Raw genomic sequence first — 23,295 nt, forward strand, 5'->3', positions numbered from 1 at the left:
GTTCCACTAACTGAATACACAGGTGGATTTGTTGCATTTTGCGTTCACTTCTTAGGTATTCTTTTTTTTTCTTGAATTTCATATAATTTCTTTGTCTTTTTAAATTTTTTTTTTATTTTGAAATAGTTGTAGATCCACAGGAAGTTGCAAATATGGTAGAGAGAGATCCCCCATATCCTCCACCCAATTTCCGCCAATGGATACATCTTATGTAATCGTAGCACAATCTGGAAACCAGAAAATTGACATTGATAAAATGTGTGTGCATAGTTCAATGCCATTTTATCACACATGTAAGTATGTGGAACCGCGTCTATAATCAAGATACAGAACTATTCCATCACTGCAAAGATCTCCCTTATACTACCCCTTTATAATGATACTCACCTGCCCCTCTCATACTTTCAATACCTTTACAGTGTCTTAAACATTTCCTCTACACACACTGAAAACATCAGACAGTATTGAAATTTTTGCTTCCATTATCAAACTGTTAACTTAGAAAATGTAAGAAAGTGTCTATTGTATTTACTCATATTTTTACTCTTTCATTGTTCCTTCTTCCTTCCTGATGTTCCAAAATGCCTTCTTGCATAATTCGTTTCTGATTAAGTACTTTCTTTAGCTGTTATTTTAAAGTAAATCTTCCGGTAACAACTTATCTTACCTTTTCTTTCTTCTGAGAATGTCTTGATTTTTTCCTTCATTCCTGAAGGATATTTTTGCTGGATATAAAATTCAGGGTTGCTAGTCCTTTTATTTTAGCATTTGAAACATGTTTTGCATTTCCTTTTGGCATGTGATAAGGTTTGTGATGAGACATTTGCTGTTATTCAAATTCTTTTCCTTTATAAGTGAGGTGTCATTTCTCTGTCACTGCTTTCAAGACTTTGTCTTTAGTTCTCAAAAATTTGATTTTGATATGTTTTGGTGTGGATTTGTTTGAGGTTACCCTTTTTGGAATTCACTCAGCTTCTGGAATCTGTAGGTTTATATCTTTTGCCAAATTTAGGAAAATGTCAGCTATTGTTTTTTTGACTATATGTTTAGTCCCACTCTTTTTCCCTCATCCTTCTGGGATTCTACTAACAAAATTTTTAGATTTTTTTTGTTATACCTCACGAATCCCCCAGGCTGTGTTTCTTTTTGTTTGTTTGTTTGTTTTTGTTCTTAGTCTGTTTTCTCTCTGTTGCTCAGGGTTATTTTTATTTTTCTCTCTTCAAGTTCACTGCTTCTTTCTTCTATTCTCTACATTTGTTATTGTTGTTTTAATGTGTTTTTCAGTTTTGCAATTTCCATTTTGTTCTTTTTTATATCTTCCATTTCTTTGCTTAGACTTTGTTTTCATTTGTTTCAAACGTTCATGATTATTTATTGTAACGTGTTTATGATGCCTCCTTTGAAATTTTAATTAAGATAATTAGGATTCAGGATTGATATTTCTAGTAATTCTATCAGAATATTGTCAGATAATTCTAATATCGGCGTTGATATGTTATCTTTTATCTCATTCAAGTTGAGATTTTCCTGGTTCTTCACATGAGTGATTTTGATTGAATCCTGGACATTTTGGCCATGATGTTGTAAGACTCTATATATTCTTTGGTAAAGTATGCAAATCTTTAATCCATTTAAAAATTGGATTTTTTAAAAAATTGAAACTTATTTGACACAAGACATTGTGTCAATTTAAGGTGTACACCATGTTAAATTTATATATTTATATATTATAATATGATTGCCATTGTACTGATAATTATCGACTCTATCACATTACATAATGATCCTTTTTTTAGTGGTTGGAATACTTGAGTTCTAATCTCTTAGCAAGTTTGGTGATATAATATAATATTGTTGTCTATGTTCTCTGTTCTCTGTATTAGATCTCTGGGGGGGGATCATTAGTTTTCTTATTATTAAAATTTGATAGTCCTTTCTATATTCTGGATTCAAGACTTTTATCTGATATATGCTTTGCAAATATTTTTCCCAGTCTATGGGTTATATTTTCATTATCTTAACAGTGTCATTCAAAGAGCAGATATTTTAAATTTGGATTAAGTAGAAGTTTATCAATTTGTTATTTTATGAATTGAGATTTTGTTGTTGTATGTAAGAAATTGTTGCTTAATCCAAGGTTAAGCAATATTTGTTTTTTTTTTTTCCTAGAAGTTTTATAATTGTGGGTTTTATACTTAGGTCTATGATCCATTTTGAATTTTAAAATATAATTTGAGGTACAGATTAAAGTTTATCTTTTTGCAGATAGATATCTAATTGTTCCATCATGATTTGTTGAAAAGACTAGCCTTTCTCCACTGAATTGCCTTTGTGCCTTTGTCAAAAATTAAATGTTCATATGTATGTGGGTCTATTTCTGGACATTCAGTTTTGTTTCATCGGTCTATTTGTCTTTCCTCACACTAATATCATACTGTCTTGATTATTATATTTTTGTAATGCTTTTTGAAATCAGGTAGTGTTAGTCCTCTAAATTTGTTTTTCTTTTTCTAAGTTATTTTGGCTATTCTAGTCCTTTGCATTGCTACATGAGTTTTACAGTCAGTTTGTCCATTTTTACAAAAACTCTGCTGGGATTTTGATAGGGATTATGTGGAATCTATAGATTAGTTTTGGAGAAAATGAACAATTTTCAATACTGAGTCTTCTAATCCCTGAATATAACATGGCTCTCCATTTGTTGTCTTCTTTAATTTTTCCCATTGATGGTGTTTAGTTTTTTGTGTACAGATATTTCACATGTTGTCAGATTTATTTCTAAGTACTTAATATTTTTGTTACTATTGTAAAATGGATTTTAAAAAATTTCAATTTCTGATTATTCTTTGTTAGTTTACAGAAATACAGTGGATTTTGTATATTCATTCTGTATCCTGCAACCTGCTATCCTCATTTATTCTAACATCTTTCTGCAGATTCCACAGCATTTTCTACACAGTTGATTGTTGGTAGTAAAAAAGAAAACTTTTCTTTTGAATATGGATGACTTTTATTTATTTTACTTGTCAGTTGCACTGGCTAGAATGTCTAGTATAATATTAAGAAAAAGTGTTTAGAGTGGACATCCTTATGTTGTTCCTGATCTTAAGGGAAAAACATTCATTTTTTTCATTATTAAATATGATGCTAGCAGTGAGCATTTTGTAGTTGCTTTTTTATTAGACTGAGGATATACTCATACTTACCCTTACTGAGGATATTGAGAATTTTAAATCAGGAACTGATGTTGGATTTTATTAGCTGATTTTTCTGAGTCTGGATGATCATGTGATTTTTCTTTTGTGGTTTGTTAATATGATGAGTTACTTTGATTGACATTTGAATGTTAAGCGAACATTGCATTCCTAGGATAAACCCTGCTTTGTCATGATGTATTATCTGTTTGATATATCATCAGATTCACTTTGCTGAAGTTTTATTAGAGGTTTGCATCTATGTTTATGAGAGGTATTTCTCCATAGTTTTCTTTACTTATGTCTGTGTCTGGCTTGGGTATCAGGATGATGTTTGCCTCATTTAATGAGTTGGGAAATATTTCTTCCTTTTCAGTTTTCTGGGAGAGTTTATGTAGAATTTGTATTTTTTCCTTAAAATGTTTTGTTTTGTAGCATTTCCAGTGAATTCATCTGGGCCTGGCAATTTCTTTGTAGGAATGTTTTTAAAACTACAAATTTAATTTCTTTAATAGATATTTAGGTTTTTCACTTTATATCGAGTGAGTTTTGGTAGTTTGTGACTTCAAGGAATTTGTCCATTTCATCTAAGTTGTCAAAATTGGTTGTGCAACGCTGTTCATACCATTAGTGTATTATTCTTTTAATATCTGTTGAAACTTGTGATACATTCTCTCTTATTCCTTATGTTGGTAATTTGAATTTTCTTTTTCACCTAATCAGTCTAACTGGAGGTTTATCAATTTTATTGATCTTTTCAAAGAAATAGTTTTTGATATAATAGATTTTTCCTTTTTTTTCTGTTTTCTATTTCATGATTTCTACTCTGATATTTATTTTTTCCTTTCTTCTACTTACGTTGAATTTAAATTACTCTTCTATTTCTTCTGTTATTTCTTCAGGTAGAAACTGAGGTCATTGATTTGAGACTATTCTTCTTTTCTACTATAGGTGTTTTCTAACATAGTTTATTCCCAAATATAAATACTGCTTTAGCCTCATTTCACAAATGTCGATACTGTATTTTCATTGTCATTCAATTAAAAATGTTTCCTATTTCGCCTTTCAAGTTCTTTTACCTATGGATTATTTAGAAGTGTGTTATTTAGGTTTCCAGACCTTTGGGGGATTTTCCAAATATATGCCTCTTACTTATTCCTAATTTCATTCCATATGGTCAGAGAATACTTTGTATGACTTGAATCCTTTAAAATTTACTGAGACTTGTTTTATGGTTCAGAATATGGCTTATCTTGGATAAATTTTCTCTTTGGTCTGGAAAAGAGTGTGTATTTTCTTGTTGGTGGTTGGAATGTTCTATAAATATTAATTGAGTCAAGTTGGTTGATAGTATTGCTCAATTCTACATCCTTACTGATTTTTCTGTTGATTTGTTCTATGAAGTATTGAGAGAGAGTATTGAAATTTCTGACTATAGTTGTGAGTTTGTCTATTTATCCTTACAATTTTATCAGTTTTTGCTTCATATGTTTTGAAGCTCTGTTATTAAGGGAATACATATTTAGGGTTGTTATGTCCTCTTGATAAATTGGTCCATTATCATTATGTGAGGACCTTTTTTATCTCTACTAATATTCTTTACTATGAAATCTGCTTCCCATGATATTAATATAGCCATTCCAGCTTTCTTTTGATTAATGTTAGCATGGTGTATATTTTTCCATTCCTTTACTTTTAGTATATTTGGATCTTTATAAGTATATATTTTTTTGTAGGCATATATTGCTGTGTCTTGCTTTTTTTCATTATTAACATATAACCTTTTATTCGTTTCAGAGGTACAGGTCTGTGATTCACCAGTCTTACACAATACACAGCGCTCACCACAGCACATATGGTCCCCAGTGTTCATCACCCAGCCACCCCATCCTTCCCACCCCCCTCCACTCCAGCAACCCTCAGTTTGTTTCCTGAGATTAAGAGTCTCTTATGGTTTATCTCCCTCTCTGGTTTTGTCTTGTTTCATTTTTTCTTCTCTTCCCCTATGATCCTCTGCCTTGTTTCTCAAATTCCACATATCAGTGAGATCATATGATAATTGTCTTTCTCTGATTGACTTATTTCACTTAGCATAATACCCTTTAGTTTCATCCACATTGTGGCAAATGGCAAGATTTCGTTTTTTTGGATGGCTGCATAATATTCCATTGTATATGTCTTGCTTTTTAAATGCCATCTGACAGGGGCGCCTTGGTGGCCCAGTCAGTTAAGTGTCTAACTTTTGATTTTGGCTCAGGTCATGATCTCAGGGTTGTGGGGTGGAGCCCCATTTTGGGTTCCATGCTGGGCATGGAGCCTGCTGAAGATTCTCACTCTCCCTCCCCCTCTCTCCCTCGTCCCCCACTCGTGTGCACACACATGCACTCTCTCTAGGAAAAAAAAAATAAATACAAGCTGACAATCTGTGTTTTTAAAATTGGGATATTTAGACTATTTACATTTAATGTGATTATTGCTATAGTTAGGTTTAAAGCCATCATTTTGCTATTTGTTTTCTATTTATCCATCTCTTTGTTCCCTTTTCCCTCATTTTCTTCCTTTTTGGGGATTAATTAAGTTTTTTATGATTCTATTTTATTTCCTTTGTTGGCTTAATAACTCCTTGTTTTGTTATTTTAATGATTGCTTAATGTTTGTAGTCTCCATCTTTAATTAAAGTTTGCCTTCAGGTGATACTTTACTACTTCATGAATAGTATAAAAACTCTATAATAGTATTACAGTAAACAGAATAATACTGTCCACAAAGATGTCCACAGCTGGAACTCATGGAAATGCTACCTGATGTGGCAAAAGAAACTTTGCGGATGTGATTAAGGACGTTAGATGGGGAAATTATTATTATTATCCAATGGCCTCCATGTAATCATAAGAGTCTTTATAAGGGGGAGGCAGCAGGGCAGAGTCAGAGAAGGAGATGTGACAACAGATGCAGAGGTTGAAGTGATGCCATTGAGGAAGCGGTCACAAGCCAAAGGATGTGGGTGGCCTCTAGAAGAAGCCAGAGAAAGCAAGGAAGTAGATTCTGATCCAGCGTTTCCAAAAGGACTGAATCCCTGCTGAAACCTTGGTTTTAGCTCAGTGAGACTGATTTTAGACTTCTGACCTCCAGAACTGTGAGACAACAAATTTATATGTTAAGCCTCATATGTTAAGCCTCTGAGTTTGTGGCACTTAATTATGGCAGCAGCAGGAAACTAATACAAGTGCATGTTTATCTTTTCCCTACTGGCCTTTGTGCAATTGTTGCCATATATTTTAGTTTTACATATGATATAAACCTTTTTACTACACTGTCATTATCTTTGTTTAGTTAATAATCTTTTAAAGAGTTTTAAAAAATAAGAAAAAAACACCTTACATAATTACTTATGTACTAAACCATTCCTGATGCTTTTCATTTCATTGTGTACATCCATATTTAGATCTGGTATCACTTTCCTTCTGCTTGAATGACTTCCTTTAATAGTTCTTGTAGTTTGGGTCTGCCGATGATTATTTTTTCCAACTTCTGTATGTCTTGAAATATCTTTAGTTTGCTTTTGTTTTTTGAGAGATATTTTTATGGAGTATAGAATTTAGGTTGACAAGTTCCCCCCCCCCCCTTTCCATACTGTAATGATGTCAAACCACTAAGTTTTCTTGCTTTGCAGTGTTTCTAATGAGAAATCACCCTTATCTTTGAGCCTCTCTGTATAATATGACACCTTTCTCTGGCTGCTTTTTATATTTTCTCCTTAACAGTTGTATTGGGTTTTTTGTTTGCTTGTTTTTTTGTTTTTTGGCTGAGCGGCTGCGAAGACTTTATCAGATTATTTAAAATGTTGGCATCTAACTATTCACGTGTCTATATGAAAGAGCTATATAGACTATTGCTATTTTTGAGCAATTTTGATTATGATGTGCCTTGTTACAGTTTTCTTCATGTTTCTTGTGCTTAGTTTTATTGAACTTCTTGGATTTGCATGCTTGTAGTTTTCATCAATTTTTGAAAATTTCTAGCCATTATTTCTACAAATATTTTTTCTTCCCCTTCTCCTCTTTGGGGACTCCAATTACACATATATTAGGCTGTTTGAAGTTGTCCCACAGCTCACTATGCTGTTCTTCTAGAAAAATTCTCTTTTTTCCATGGGTTTCATTTTGGATAGTTTCTATTGTTGCATTTTCAAGTGCACCAATTTTTTTCTTCTGCAATGTCTAATCTAACATTAATCCCATTCAAGTCTTTTTTTTATCTCACACATTGTACTTTTCATTTCTAGAAATTATATTTGAGTCTTTAAAAAATTCATGTTTTACTTAACTTTTGAACATATGGAATATGAATGATAACTGTTTTAATGTTCTTGCTGCTAATTTTATTGTCAGTATCGATTCTGGGTTGGTTTTAGTTGAGTCTTTCCTCCCTCATTATAGGTCACATGTTTCTGCTTCTTTATATAGGCCCTGTAATTTTGGATTGGATGCCAGACATCATGAATTTTACCTTGTAGGTGCTGTCTATATCATTTATTCTATTAATATTCTGGAGTCTTGTTTTGGGACAGTCAAGTTACTTGGAAACAGCTTGATCTTCAGGTGATACTGGAGCAGTGCTCAGTCTAGGGCTAAATATTCCCTATCAGAGAGGTAAGACCCTTCTCTGACTCTACCCAGTATTTCACGAATTATGAGGCCTTTCTAACATGCTGCTGCAAACGGACCATTTGCAGTCCCTTTGCACATCAGGCACTCTTATTTCTATTCTTACTGGGTGGTTCTTTCTTCAGCATTGAGTAGTTTTCTCACAAGCATGCACTGATTAGTACTGAACTGAATACTCAAAGGGGACTCTCTGTGACCTCCAGAGTTCTTTCTCTGTGCAGCTCTCTTCTGTTTACTATTCTGTTTCTTGAATTCTCGTCACCTTGGTCTCCCCGGGCTCTCAGCTCTTTCTTTTCACTCAGACTCAGAGAGTCTGTTGGTTTCCACCTGTGTTCCTCTTCCCCATGCTGCAATCTGGAAGCTCTCTTGAGGTAGTAAGCTGGGGCAATCATAGGGCTTATCTTATTCATTTCCAGTGTTTCAGACATCAGTGTCCTTCATTTCCTGATGTTCAGGGTCTTGAGAACTTTCGTTTTGTATTTTCTCTCTCTTTTGGTTTCATGTAGGAGAGTAAATACGATCCTTGATATTCCCATCTAGCCAGAAGCAGATGTTTGCTTTTTTAATTTAACTGTATAAAATATTCACATGGTTCTAAAGTCATATCAATAAAGCATGGTGTAGTCAGAGAAAGTCTTGTTCTGTCTCTGTCGTTTTACTCTGTCCCTTTCCTGTTTCTATAAACAACTTTCTCTTCTCCTTGTTATTATTATTTTGTTTTTGTTCTTTTTCTAAGTAACTTTTTTCTAAGCTTTTGGTTTAAAAAAACTATGTGAACATATGACATATATATTTATGTACATATATATGTGTGTATATACCCATTTGTTAGATAAATAATAGTATGTTATACATACTATTCTCCACCTTGCTTTTTTCACTCCATTACAGTGATACTTCCCTCCATGTCTCAACAGCTTCATAATCGTCCATTGTGTGTATATCCTATTGTTTATTCAACCAGTTCCCTATAGATGGACATTGGATTATTTCCAGTCTTTTTCTAGTATTAAAAATGATACAATGAATACATATTTTTGTATTTTTGCATTTTTTGCATATGAATCTGTGATATAGATTCCTAGAGGTGGAATTGCAGGGTCAAAGGGCAAATACATATGCAGTTTTGTTAGACATGCTAAATTTCCCTTCATAGGGTTGTGCCCCTTTGCATTCTTACCAGTAGTGGATCGGATTGGTAGGCATATTTCTAACACAGTATTTCAGTAGTGCAGTAGACTGCTTCATGAAAGGGTAAGGACTAGAATTATTGAAACAAAGGCCAGGGTGGAGGCTCTTGTCAGGGATTTTGGAGAGGTGATTCTTGTATTAGGTAAGAGTCAGACCCGATAATGTTTAAGCTCCCTCCTCACATTATAATGCTATTATTCTAAACTTCCTTTATCTGATGAATTGAGAAGGTATGTAGTGGTTGTTTTTCTGATTCCCCACACATTTTATGTGCCTCTCAACAATGCTTTTATATTATCAGGATGCGTTTCCCCATGAGCACTTTTAGTTGGTGATGTGGAGGAAAGGAAAAAAAAATTCCGCAAGAAATGGCTTGATGGGGGTGGGTGGGAGGGCTGGGGGATATTTTCTTGATAGTTTTGGTGTGGGGAGCTACTTTCCCAAGGGAAGGACTCTGGGGTTCAAGCATGCTGTGTGTGGACCAGTAATGGGATGCCTTGGTGGGGAGTTAGGGTGGTGGAGAGGTTTTGAGTGTGGGCTGTGGACTAGATTATACTTTGAGTTGTATGACCCTGTGCCAGTTACTTAATCATCATTAGCCTCACCGCCCTTGTCCTTTAAATGTCTCATAGGGTTGTTCTCGTGGTGAGATAACAGTGAGTGTGAGGTGCTAGCCTAGGACAGAATAAGAGCTCAGTAAATGTTAGCTGTTGTTACTGTGTCAGGTTTTGAGCGTGATGGGACCAGCTAGGGGCTTGAGAAGCCCTGGGTCAGAAGGGGCAGGCAGCATACTGGATTTGAGGCCTACCTTGCCACAATAGTCTTGATACATGGAACATTATAATTGAATCTTAGAGAGAGAAGCTTATGGAGAAGAATGGGAAGGGTGGTTGGAGGGGATGGTTGGTGAGCTGGATAGAGGGCTGTGCCGAGGGCGGGGGTGTGGTGCCTAGTGCCCAGGACTTCAGGCTTTCAGGGAAAAGAAAGGCACTGTGGCCTGGAATGTTTCGGGGGTGGGGGGCGGTGAAGGTGCTTCACTGAACAGATGGTCCACAAAGTCAGGACAACTTTTAAATAAGCCAAGAGAAGAGGGAAGGGCAGAGAACCAGGAAATATCATGGGTGTAAGTGCTTGTGAAATACATCTTGCCCACGCCGCAAGCCCTTCCTACGGACTTATTGCTCATCCCTTCAGCTCTGTAGAGTTGGTCCAAATTGGTGTTTGAAACCACAAACATTAATGGAGCACCTGTTATGTCCTGGGCTCTGGGAATATAAATATGAGTGAGTTGATGTAGTAAAATTCTTATGTAGGAGTTTTTCACACAACAATTGCCTTGGTTATCTCTGATGTTCTGGTTTAGTAGGATGGGGCTGGAGTCCAAGCATCTGCCCTTTTCAATAACTACTTATGCAGTTCTGATGCCCGATCTTGGTGAAGAACCCCTGGCTTGTGTCATTATCTGTTTATAAGTAAGGAGGCTGTTGGTGACCCATTGTGAAGGCACGTGGTAGGAGCAACGTGCAGAGGAGCTCTTTAATGGCAGTGATGGTCTGAAGAGCAGCCTGCTGTTCCATCCCTTTCCTGTCCAGTAGGGGGTGGGCAAGGGGGAGAGGATGAAAGGGAAGCAGTGTTTGGATTCTTAATTTGGGACCTTGAATCTGTTACCCCAGTTCTGGGCAGTTGTGGTCACTGCCTCTTTCCAGTAACTCCCATCCCCTCTAGTTCCTTGGCCTCTCAGTTGGCTGTCCTTTAAACCCAAGTGGGTGGATGGGATGGATGGTTGGGATACAGGTGACACCTATCCAACCTGGGGACAGAGAGGGGACAAATTGGCCTAAGTTACAGGAAGGTATATTTTGATTCAAAATAAGGGTGAAGTGAAACTGTTTGTCACAATAAGAGTTGACCAACCACAGGAAGTCTGTCCTGTGAAGGAGTGAGGTTTCCATTGCAGGGAGTGCTCAGTGGCGGCTGCTGGCCCACCTCTCTGAGATGCGGCAGGGTGGGCTTGAACTGCCACCGCTCCACTCTGGCTGGGGGAAGAGGAAATGACTCCAGTTCTTTTCTTCTTTTCAAACCCTGCTCCTATTCCTATCATCCTTCCTTCTCTGTCTATCCCACCTCTTCTGAATTCTTAATACCTTATGCTGTGTCTGTCAGAGATAATCGTGACACTTAGGACCCACCTGGTGATTTGGTCAATGCTGGTAATAAGCGACTTGTCTGGAGTCTGCTGACCGTCCAGGCATCAAAGCCCATCCTGCTGATTTTTTCTATGGAGACCGTGCTCCCCCCAGCAAGTGTGTGAGTTCCTCTGTGTGTGTGTGTGTGTGTGTGTGTGTGTGTGTGTGTGTGAGATGCCTGTGCTGGCACACGAGTACGAGTGGTGTAGCTGGAGTTGCAGCTCAAAGTGACAGAAAATCAGTTTGCTTAGTGAGGTATGTGAATGGAGGGGTAGCTGTGGCCTTGGTTACCAGGGAAGACTAGTCCCTCCTGTTGTGTCCTGCCTCCTTTCCCCCCTCCTCCGTAGTCCCCCTAGCCCCAGGCTCACTCCTTCAGGTTAATTTCCCTGGCTGCAGCTGTGACTCCCTCCTCCTCCCCCTTCCCTCCCTCCTCCATCTACCACACACACAGCCTTTGAGTTATGTGCCTCCTGTTCTAATGAGATAAACAACATAACTCTCACGGGGCTCTGCTCGTCCCTCTATAAGTGGAACTCCAGGGCTGAATGCGTTGGCCCTATAAAGGCACCCTGGTGCTTGTCAGCCTAGGGAGGAGGGCAAGGAAGGGGGGCTGGAGCGCCGAGAGAGTTCTTGGGGCCATTGGCTTGTTGAGATGAGGTGGAGTCAAGGCCGACATCAAAGAGAGGCCTGTTTCTACCCTCGTGGCTAAAGGAGCAAAGAGCAGCATGGGCATGCGGGGTGGGGGCCTTGTCATGCCACATGGCCATTGAGTCCAGCCTCATCTAAGTCAGCTAACTCATGATAATTAATAACTGACATTTGCACAAGGCTTCATGGTTGTAAAGAGCTTCTTCTTGAATATAAGCTAATCCCACAACAGCCCCCGGAAGGTAGGTATTATTAATGTTCTTATCTTATGGGAAAGGAGACAGGCTCAGAAATGTGTGGTGATACTTCCAAGGTTGTAGGAGTGGTGGTATGAGGACTCATGTGCTCTTCCTCTGCACCGCGGGCCTTCTGTAATCCATCAGAGAAAGTTAAAGAATGGTATAAAAACAGTCCCCTCTTCTGGCCATTCAAACTACCTGCTACCAAGAGAGTGAGTGGGTCCGCAGCTCTAAACTGACTGGTCTGAGGCTGTCCTGATGCTGCTGACTGACAGCGCAGTGACCATGGTCTCAGGGAGGGCATAGGCCCTTGGGCAAGTATTGATAATTTTGACCTCTTGTCATTTAGATCTTTTGAGAGTGCTTTCTGGACCAGTCCCTTCTGACTCACCTGGTTGGAAATACTATGAAGCAGTCTGTGGGGCAAGAAGGAGCTTAAGGCACAGAGACTGCCATCTTGGGGTGGGTTTTGTACTCACTCCTGGGGCCACCTATGGGGTCCCTCTTGGATGGTTTGGATGTGGGTGGATGAGTTTTCTGGATTAGCAGGACATTCACTTCCTGCATTTCTGAATCTGATTCAGTTCTGTTTGAATTCATTTGATAAGTACTTTTTGATATACCTATCAGGCACTGTGCCAAGTATTAGGGATACTAGAGGTGGACATAGTTCCATTATCCTGGGTCTTATAAAACCAGTAGGGGAGACAGTCCAGTAAGCAGGAAATTAATGACAATACATTGGGGGAAACACTGGAACCTTGAGATGCTTTTGGGAAGGCCATGAAACTGGCCTTGGTACATCAGAGAGAATATCCAGGCAGTAACTAGATGATGCTTAGACATCCAGAGGTTCTTGGCCAGACATTGGAACAATCTATAAGGTTCTTTAAAAAATAGTTGGCCTAATTCCTCCACCCATTTATATTCAGATTGGATAGTTCTGGCATGAATTTTCAGCTTTGATGTTATTGAGAGGTTCTCCAGGTTCATTCTGGATTTTTGGGATCAGTCTGGATTAAGAATCACTAACTCAAGATGAGTGGGGATTTGTGGGACCTGTTCTGGGTTGTAGAATACTGGGTCAGTCCTTGTACTTAGCCTCTGTTGGGGTCCTGGGACATACCAGCCTCAGAGGTGGCTCAAGGGACCAGAATCAATGCAGCCATTCAGTAATTCTAGGGTCAGAGATGACATGGTCCTGGAGTGAAACATCAAACTATTTTGATCATTGATCATTTATCAGAAACATCAGACTATTCCCAATGATGCCTTCCCTCAAAGAGAGGTCAAAACTAGACCTTCAATGGAAGGGAGAGCAATCTTACTTTGATTCATTTGGTCTTCTCCAAATCAACCACAAGGCTGGTCCTCAGAGCACAGGGAGCTCAGAGCTTTGGGATCCTCCTACTGGCAGAAGCTATGAAGCTATCAACAAAATTAAGTATTAGGATGATCCTGGGGCATGAAAAGGTGTTAGCTCATGATATCAGAGATTTTTCTGGAGCCTCTAGGCTCCATGACCCTTAATGGTTTCTAAGAACCCAAATGGGGAGGGGTAGAGACCTACAGTTTCTTCATAGCCTTGCAACCTGTGGGAGCAACTATGTGATTAAAAATGAGGCTTAGCACATAAAGAGAATTTAAAAATTTTGCTTCCTTTAGTACTGGAATAGTTGCCTCTGCTTTGGACCCAAACCAATAAATGGGTAGAGATGACTAGTAAAAATGAAAAATGAATAAATGATATATAAATAGTGAAACTTGTAGATTGTCTCTGCAAAAGGTCCCCAAACGGCAGACAGCAGATGGAAATAAGGTCCTGATATTTTCTATCCCTGTGGTCCTAGGTCTAGGAAGTGACCTTCCCACATGGGTCTAACGGTTGTCACACGCCCCATGTATCTACAGAAGACTGAGTTGTGGCTGACTACAGTGAAGCGGGAATGTATTCGCTTACTCGTTCATTCAGCGAATGTTTAGTTCGATTCCTCTAGATGTCACGCACAGTTCTGGTTCTGGAGATTTCTGATGAGCATGAGACCAAGTCTCTGTCCTCACCAGGCTTTTGACTCTAGCAGGAGTGGATCGCTTGGCTTGCACTCGTTTCTTTCGGGGTGCACCAGGCAAGTCTTTTCAGTCTGCACATCACCTAACCAGTCTTAAGCCCCTCTCCCTCTCCACTTAGCCTCTACCTCCTGCCCCCTTTTTTTTTTTTTCAGAATAGACTGTGGTCTAGTGTGAAAAGTCCACATTCCTTCAAGGCCTCTGGCTGCCACACTATGTGCCCCAGGAGTCATAAGAGTTTTGTCTAATAAGCAAGAAGGCTCCTCACAGGCTGGTGGTTATGACAGATGAAGCTGGTGTGGAACTTTGGTGTCAAAGGCCAAATCTCAATGGAGACTCTTGAGAGACAGTATGGTTGGTATATAAGCCCAGCCACTGGACTCTTGCCCATTTCTTTCTGCAAGGCTGGGCAAGTGGGCAGGGATATGGAAATATGCTGGCTCTGCAGGCCGAGGGGCCTGGTCACCAGAGTAGGCTTATATTCTGTTGGAGGTTCTCGTGGCTTCCATTGGCTTCATTGAGCTGCCAGCAGCTAACAGTGGGTGGAGGAAGTCAGTAGGTAGGAGGTCTAGCTCCTTGATCCTATTTCCTTGAAATACTTCCCAATCCAGGCTATCTGTAGGTAGGCAGACTGAATGCTGCTGCTTTGCCTTGAAGAGAACCTGCTTAACCTGGACCTGTACAGGGGGCAGTTGATGGGTATTGCTGGAGGTCCACTGCCTTGGAAACACTGTAGTGAGGTTGAATTTGGAAAGGTCCCTCTGATCTCTCCAGACCAGGAGTGCAGAACTATCTTGGTCCTGGTGATGGAGTCACCCATGATGGTTAGGGGCTTACGGAGACAGCACGGTGGCGCAGACAGGGCAAGGGTCCTGGGGTCTGATGACCTAGATACTGCAACCTTGACAAGTCACGTTGCCTTTCTGGACTTCAGTTTCCTCTCACTGTGGGTGAGAAGCTTGGACAGGGAGGTTTCCAAGGCCCCTTCTAGCCTGGAGCCTTTAACCTTTACGCTGTCTCTGTCCACAGGCCTTGCCCCGGGCCAGCTATACACCTACCCTGCCCGCTGCTGGCGTAAGAAGAGACGATTGCACCCGCCTGAGGATCCAAAGCTTCGGCTGCTGGAAATAAAACCCGGTCAGTGCCCGCTGGAGCTGCTGGGAGAGGTGGGGGGGTCTGGGCTGGCCCAGGACAAGGTTGCTTTGCTCCTTTGTCTGTAGAGCTGAGTTTTGTGGGAGAGTGAACCTGGCCCATGGGGCTCAAAGGTGGCCCTCTGTGCCTGTTCTCCTGTGTAAACACGTCCACGTAGTCACCTGAGCATCTCTTCCCTCTGGTGTCTTGTGCCTTCCCTTTCCTCTTGTCTCCCTCGTGCTGCCCTGTGGAGTAAAGCAAGCAGGCAAGGGTGGGAACAGGCCCAGGAGGAATGCCTTTCCCAACAGGGCCCGAGGCGCTGTAAAACATAGAACCCATCTTGGGCATGGCAGTGGAAGAGTCTGACTTCAGAATTTGCCTCTGGGTGATGCCGAGCGCTTTGTGGCCGCGCGGAAGGAACTGGTTAGTTTTCTAGACTACTGACCTGTTGGAACACTTCTGACGTGGCCACCCTCAGACCCGTGACTGGGTTGTAGTAGGGCCAAGGGATCAGCCTGAGTCTTCAGCTTTAAGGGAGCGTCTGGTTTCGGGGGGTGCTACTAGGGCTGGGAGGTGCTTCAGGTGGTGGGAACAGTGCTGTTTAAGTGGAACAAAGGCAGGGCTGACGTGTCCCCTCCCACTGTCACCAAACAACGCAGACCTGTCTGAGGCTGGCTGCCCGGCCAGGTTACCTCACGCCTGCCTTTCCACGCTGCTTCTCAGACTGCGTTTTCTTTGCAAAAATGTCTATTGACAATAGCTTGGGATGCTTTCACTCACGGTTCTGCGGTTAAGCCTGTTTCGATTGTTTATTTTAACCCCTGCGGAATTTACAGATTCTTGCAAACACTTCCAGGTGGCGACCGAGATTGTTTCAAACTTGCCAAGACGCAGGTTGTAGGACAGCCAAGTCTCCTGAGCAGTATAAGCTAATAGAAATATAATGCCGGCCACATGTGTCATTTTTTACTTTCTGGCAGCCACATTAAACAAAGGAAAAAAACAGGTGAAATTAATTATAATTATAGATTGTATTTAACCAAACACAGCAGTAATATTATCATCTTAGCATGTAATCAATACGGAAATGATGAGTGAGGTATTGTACATTCTTTATTTGTATTGTTTTTTTTTTTTAAAGATTTTATTTGACAGAGAGAGAGACAGCCAGCGAGAGAGGGAACACAAGCAGGGGGAGTAGGAGAGGAAGAAGCAGGCTCACAGCAGAGGAGCCTGATGTGGGGCTCGATCCCACAACGCCAGGATCACGCCCTGAGCCGAAGGCAGACGCTTAACCGCTGTGCCACCCAGGCGCCCCTGTATTGTTTTTTTGATTCCAGTGTGTATTTTACACTTTTAGCACAGCTCATTGCAGACCGGCCACATTGCAGGTGCACACGTGGCTAGTGGAGCCCACACTGGTCGGAGTGGTTCTAGAACTACACTAAAAGTGCGGTCTTGACCGGCAGCTTGGGCAGCCCCAGGGAGCTTGGCAGAGATGCAGAATCTTGGGCCTCACCCCAGACCTGCGAAGTCAGAGTCTGCATTTGACCACGTCCGAGGACCGCATTCCCCATGATGCACATGGAAGTTGGGGAAACACTGGTTTTAAAGACTTACAGGTGGCCAGATCAGAAGTCCGCATGGCAGGACTCCACATCGCCTATGTGTCTTCATTAAACATGAGCAATTATTGATATGAACAGTTTATTTTGGAGGCGGGGACTTCCTCCTTCTTTGTTCCGGAATCATCGCTCCTGTTTTTTTGGAAGGGCCACGGATGAGTGAGGAGGTAACCCCCGGCTCCGTCCTTGCCCGGACCAGTTTCACTCTACCCCATCCAGAGCTTGGCAGGAGGGGCTGTAGCGGGAGGCTGACTACACGTGGGGTAGTCTGTGTGGATTTTGAAGGCAGGGTATTATGGAACCGTCTGCCACTAGCTGGACGTGTCTCCATGGTGAAGTATGTGGACCCTCTGGATATATCTTCCCATCTCTACACAGGCGCAGTGGTGCTTGGGATTCCTGGTTGGGCTTCAGTTTAATCATGAGGATCACCTAAGTCATATGTAATAGTATTTGCCCCCCCCTTTTTTTTTACCCTTTCCCCCCCCCCTTACTCTTTTAATTAAAATTTAAAAAAATTTTTGAGTAAGCAACATAGTCCCATGTTTTGACATTCCAAGGATAAAAAGCATATATTGTATGCATAGTGAAAAATAAGACCTAGTCTCCAAAGAGGCAATCAGGTCATCAGCGGCACCAGTTTCTTGAGATTCTTCAAGAGATAGTCCATGCACACACCGAGAATTACATCCATGTGACCTCTTTCTCATCTTTTGACACAGCACGGCCACCTTGTGTTTTGCCCATTCCATTGAAAAGTGTGCCTCAGGCGTCGGCCCTCTCAATATATAAAGGATTTCCTCGTCCCTTTTTTACAGTTACACAATATTCCATTGTATGAATGTGCCTCAATTCTTTTAACCAGGTTGTTCCCAATTTTTGTCTCTAATCTCTCCAATTTAACTGGAAATGCAGCAAATATTTTCATATTAAATTTCATGTGGGAAGACATCTCATATGCAACTTGTCAGTTTAAAAGATTTTATTATAAGTACTTGATGCTAATTTTAAATTGTTAGTCTTTATCCTTAATGTTTATATAGAAAGTCTTTTTTTTTAAGATTTGTTTATTTATTTTAAAGAGATAGAGCAGGAACGGGAGGGGCAGAGGGACAGGGAGAGAGAATCTCAAGCAGACCCCACGCTGAGCTCAGAGCCTGACATGGGGCTTGCTCCCACGATCCCATGACCCTGAGGTCATGACCTGAGCCAAAAGCAAGAGTCAGACGCTTAACCGACCACACCGTCCAGGTGCCCCTAGAAAGTCTTTCTTAAGAACACTTTGTATTAGACTAATTGGATTGTCTTTTACGGAATTGAAGACATTTTGTGCTGTGAAATACCTCAGACATCATTAACTCCCATTGCTTACTTTATGAGGTTCAGGCAGGTTAGGAGACATACTCAAAGTCACACAGCAATTTCTGTGGGAAAAGCAGAGAATCTCCATTGCTTGATTTCTCCGTTCAGTGCTTTTTCTGCTTCTTCGGGCTGCTTATAGGTACACTAACTTAAAAAAAAAAAAAAAAACAAACAAACAAATTTAGCAAAACTTTTCCCTTAAAAACTTTATTTTATGATGAAAAAACTAATATATAAATGATTAAAACGCACCCAAGAGATAGTTGGAATTCCTTTAGTCATGAGTGTCAGACACCCAATCAAACCAGCCTAAGGAAAACCGAAGGGAAGTTGGTTCATGTAATGGTAGATCTCAGCGTTGCCCTGGTTTCAGGCATAGCTGCATCCAGGGGTTCCAACATGTAGTGAGGGCTTTGAGCCTCTTTCCACCTCTAACTCTCTTCTCCTTGTGGGGCAGGCAAGGTGGCCGTCTGCGGCCCCAGACTCAGCACTCCCCAGACTCAGCAGAAAGCAGCAGTCCCCTTCGATAACTGTGGCAGAGAAGTCCTGGGAAGGACTGATTAGCTGGCTTGGGTTTATGTCGGCCCTACCAATCACTGCCACCCAGGGGATGGGGAACTCTGATTGAATCATCATCGTCATCATCATAACCAGTGTCTGAACAGCACACTGTAATTTACAAAGCCCTTTACAAAGCATTTTCATTTATAGCATTTCCTTTGGTCCTTACCAGAGCCCTGGGAGGTAGAGCAGGAAGGAGGGGATCAAAGTGGAATAAACCCGCTTTATATGTTAGGGAAATCAGGCTGCGGACAAAGTCAAGCCAAGCAAGGTTTACCGTGCTGCTCACATATCTGGGAACTGACAGTCTCATTGTTGGTGAGGCTGAGGAAGAAGTTATTTTGTGAGTGTCTGGCCCTTTTGTCTACAGACATGTGCTCTGAGCACACTGGCCTCCCTGTGGCTGAATGTGGAGCAGTTGGCTTCACAGCTGGCTTTGGACTTGCCCCATCCTTTGGGCCTGTCATGACCTGTGAGCGGTGGGAAGGGGAAGAGCCCCGGGGCTGGGGGTTCGCTGGAGCCAAGTGCCCACTAGCACATCATGTCTCTGTCTGTGATGCTTTGAAAGGTTTCCTTGGCCTCTGCGCTGGTGCTTGGGGCAGAGGCTGTGAAGGCTGTTCCGAGTCTTGGGCTGGTAAAGGCCCAGCCAGCCCCTGAGATGGCAAGGGTCCTGTGGGAGGACCCTGCCTGGGAGGAGTGAGTGCCAGCTTGTTGAGGATGGGCTCTCAGAGGTGTAACCATGTCCCAGCCTGGGGAAGATCCTGAGTTTGTTGGGCTCACCCACAGCAGGCTCTTTCCTCCTTGCCGCATCCAGACACTCAGAAGCAACAACTGCCAGGCCTGGAAGAAATAACTGAGCTCTTTCTCAGGTGAACTCGTTTCCCCTCTTGGGGGATCAGATCTTCTGCTAAGCCTGCGAAAACAAAAATCCCCAAGCTGTGGGCCCAATGCCTGTCATTTCCATATACCGTCTGAGTCTGTGCTACGGGGGCCGCGCCCTCGGGCTGCCCCTCGCACCAGTCGGCCACCGCAGCCTCTGAATGAAGATGCCGGGGGACTGCCTGAGAGTCTGTGATAAGGAAGCTCAGCCTCGGACCTCGGAGCATCAGGGCCCGTCTAGAGAAGGCCAGGCAGCACGGATCACTCTCTTCCTAGAGGCGCCACACGTGTGAAGGTGAATTTTTCACACGAGCCACAATGTCAGAACAGGGCCTTCACCCAGGGCCTCCTCGCAGGAAAGGCACCTTGTGTGAGAGTAGAAGGCGCCCCCTCTGGCTGCACGTTTGCAAAATGATGTCCCTACTGCTGGGCACAAGCTGGCTCTCAGCCACTCTCTGTCCCCTTGGCAGGTCCCCCCCTTCCCGTGGCTCCGCCCACTTTTGAGTGTGACTCAGGGTCGAGTCATGGCGAGAGTCCCTGGAGCATTTGCTATAAACTCCTCGGAGGTGGAGACAGACAGTTGGGTGAACGAAGGCCCGCCTTCCCAGGGGTAGAGGAGCAGTTGAAGGAAACAGAGGCAGGGGGGAGGCTAGGGATCTCCTCTCTCCTTTACACACTGCAGTGGAATTGGGTGTAACTTTTTGAAGGTCGATGCTTCGTACCTATCAGTATTTAAAAAGCACATGACCTTTGCCCTAGAAATTCTGCTGCTAGAATTTATCCTATACATAAATATACACTCCCAATGTGTAAGGTCATCCATTGTGACATTGTTCAACAACAGCAACAACAACAACAACAACAACAAAGAACGGGAACAACCAAAAGGTCCATTGGTTTGGGGACTAGTTAAATATATAGCATATTCATAAAATGGAATACTGTTTTGTCTTTTAAAGAAATGAGTAGAAAAAAACGGAAAGACGTCTAAGATATATTGTTAAGTGGAAAAAGAAAAGCAAATTGCACAACATTATGTATAATCCTTTTTGGGCGAACCTTGCTGAAAATCGATAATCAATTTGTCCAACCTGAGCTGAATCTCTTTAAATTTATGGAAACTAGAAGACTAAGTTTATGTTGAAAGAAAACCAATGAATGAACCGATCAATCCTTGGCACCCTTCCACCACCCAGTGCCTATGATACCATCCTGTCTGCTCTCTTCCCTCCCAGCCTCCCGCTGTGAGTCTCCTGAGGTCCCTTGACAAGCTCCAGGAATGTAGTTATGTCTGTGACGCTCGGAGCCTCCCCTGGGCTCTGCCGTCTGCACCCTCATTTCCTTGGGGGAGAGGGAGAGGAGTTCCCCTGATTTGTGAGAGACGGGGGCACTGGCCCGGAGCAGAATTGTCTCAGGCATGAGTTTCCTTCCATGTCAGGGCCCTCTATGGATAATGAGGAGATGCCACAAGCGATTTATCATGCCAACACCCAGTTTGTACCTCCTGTCTTTGTGTCCCTGCCTGAATCCTGCCAGTGGTGGGCAGCTTTCAGCAACAGAGGCCAATCAGGTAAGAGTTGTCCTTGACCTCAGGTCTGCCGAGCTGAGGGCTCTATCAGGAAACCAGGTCAAGGCAAGGGGAGGGAGGTGTAGATAGAAGAATCTCGAGGAAGCTTGGGGCAGGTCTGAGGATAGGGCTGCAGAACCGTCTACCTCTGGGTCAGCCCCCGGAAGCGCGCAGAGCTCGTCTGGGCTAAGGATCCATCTCAGGGCGGGGAGAGGGGAGGCGGACCCTGGCTGCCGTTCATTGTTCAGGGCTAAGATCACACACGGATGGATTGCCCCCCATCCTGCTGTCCTCCTCCCATCTCCCTCACTGTGAATAGGACATCCTGCCTGTGTTTCTTTACTACTTGCGGAAAATAAAAATGTGTCTGTGTGTGGGTGGGATGGGGCTGAGAGCTGGGGAGAGCTCTTTGGGACCTGAAAACATTCTGTGTCCCTGGACCTATGTGTTTCTCACGCCTAACATCACCCCTCCAATCCGTCTTGAATAAATATCTTGCAACCTCCTGCTTGCCTGGGCGTCTGAAGGACAGCACATACAACGTTATTTCTCTCTGCTGACTGACAATGGAGTTCAGTGTTCTCGCAGCTTGCACTTGGCTGCAGAGGCGAACACAAGGTGTTTCAAGGCGCAACCATCACAATTCATGCAACATGAAGACTGGGGCAGAGGCCTGGTGCCAGAGACGGGCCTCCCCTGGACCATTTCCCCAAGAATGGAGCTCTGTCCTTGCGAAGGGGGAGCCTAGCTGGCGGGAGAGAAAGGTGGATAGCAAGTATCCAACAGAAGGCCCCGAAGCAGGGCAGATGCTGGGCAAAAGCCAGCTGATTTAAAAAGAGGCCTTTAACTTCACTTTGTGTGTGTGTGTGTGTGTGTGTGTGTGCGCGCGTGCGCACGTGTGTGTGTTTGAATGAAGAAAAGAAAAAGGCCGGGAACAAACTTTTACTTGTGTCTCTTTGGATTAAATGCTTGGATGATCTGCTTAGATCAGTTTAGCATCTTCCAACCCCAGACCTTTTGATATCCCTGGTCTAGGGGAGATTTTATCTTCGTTTTCGAGGTTGGGGAACTGTGGCACTGAATTAGGAAGTTAATTTCCCAGGGGAGATCAGTGGTGAGGCCAAGGAGAGAACCCTCAGGGAAAGCCAGTTGGAACTGGCGCCATCTTGCTCCAGGACCCGACACACACATTCACGGGGGTGTTCTCAGTCCAGCAGGGCCTTTACAACAGATGTTCTTTCTGCTCCTGGAATGTACCTGAGGCCTTGTAAATCCCTTCTGCTCCAGGATACTTGGGGAGCAACACGACTCTTTGCCACCCTTGCCAAATTCCAAGGGTGATGGGAGGGAAGGCAGCCAGGAATAATAGGGTTCTGGTCCTTTCTCTAGGGTTTTTTTTTTCCCCTCTTTGGCAGCCACTCAATGACTGGGGATGAATGACCAGGATGGTCACCACCCACCACATGTCGTTGGGGGAACATAAGCAGAAGGGCAGGACCCCTGAGGAGACGGTAGCCTAGGATGCCCCACAGCAGAGGGTGCCCCAGCAGACCAACAAGCAAGTCACGGGGACCAAGGGGGCAGCCCAGGCAGAGAGGCTTGCGTCCTGCCTGCTTGGGCAGGGGTGGAGAGGCCCGATTCTCCTGCCTAGGGTACTGTCCGTGCCGCGCTGAACTGCCAGAACTCCACAGATGGGAGCAGGCTGCGGCCAACTTCCCCAGCTTCTGCAAATCCTGCCTCTTAATTAGTTCCCTCCTGCTTTTGTACATGGCCCACATTTTAATAGTCTCCAGGCTTCTTCCACCATTTGCTCTCTGATGGTCAGCGCGATTTCTCTTCTCCTCAAGACAGTCCCCCTGACTCCTCCAGCACCCTCCCAGTCCGGGAACAACTTAAGGAACGCCAATGTGCCAAGCATGTAGCCCGAGATGGATGAGCCTGTCAGCGGGCTCCCTCTGCCCCTCGCCCTCCCCCTCTC

The 23,295-nt window shown here is 42.9% G+C and overlaps 1 protein-coding gene across 2 annotated transcripts in view; it reads left to right on the forward strand.

Annotated features, from left to right (window-relative positions):
* DPF3 (double PHD fingers 3) overlaps positions 1-23,295 on the forward strand; it is a 248,676-nt gene that overhangs the window by 104,676 nt on the left and 120,705 nt on the right. For both annotated transcript variants that reach the window (XR_005837670.1, XM_008703117.2), the window contains exon 3: positions 15,222-15,329. Coding sequence is in view for 1 of the 2 variants with exons in the window: in XM_008703117.2 (XP_008701339.2) it covers positions 15,222-15,329 (108 nt within the window). In the remaining variant the exon portion in view is untranslated. The remainder of the gene's footprint in view (positions 1-15,221; positions 15,330-23,295) is intronic.

Source organism: Ursus maritimus, unplaced genomic scaffold (genome assembly GCF_017311325.1).
Source record: "Ursus maritimus isolate PB19 unplaced genomic scaffold, ASM1731132v1 scaffold_25, whole genome shotgun sequence".
Classification (NCBI taxonomy): domain Eukaryota; kingdom Metazoa; phylum Chordata; class Mammalia; order Carnivora; family Ursidae; genus Ursus; species Ursus maritimus.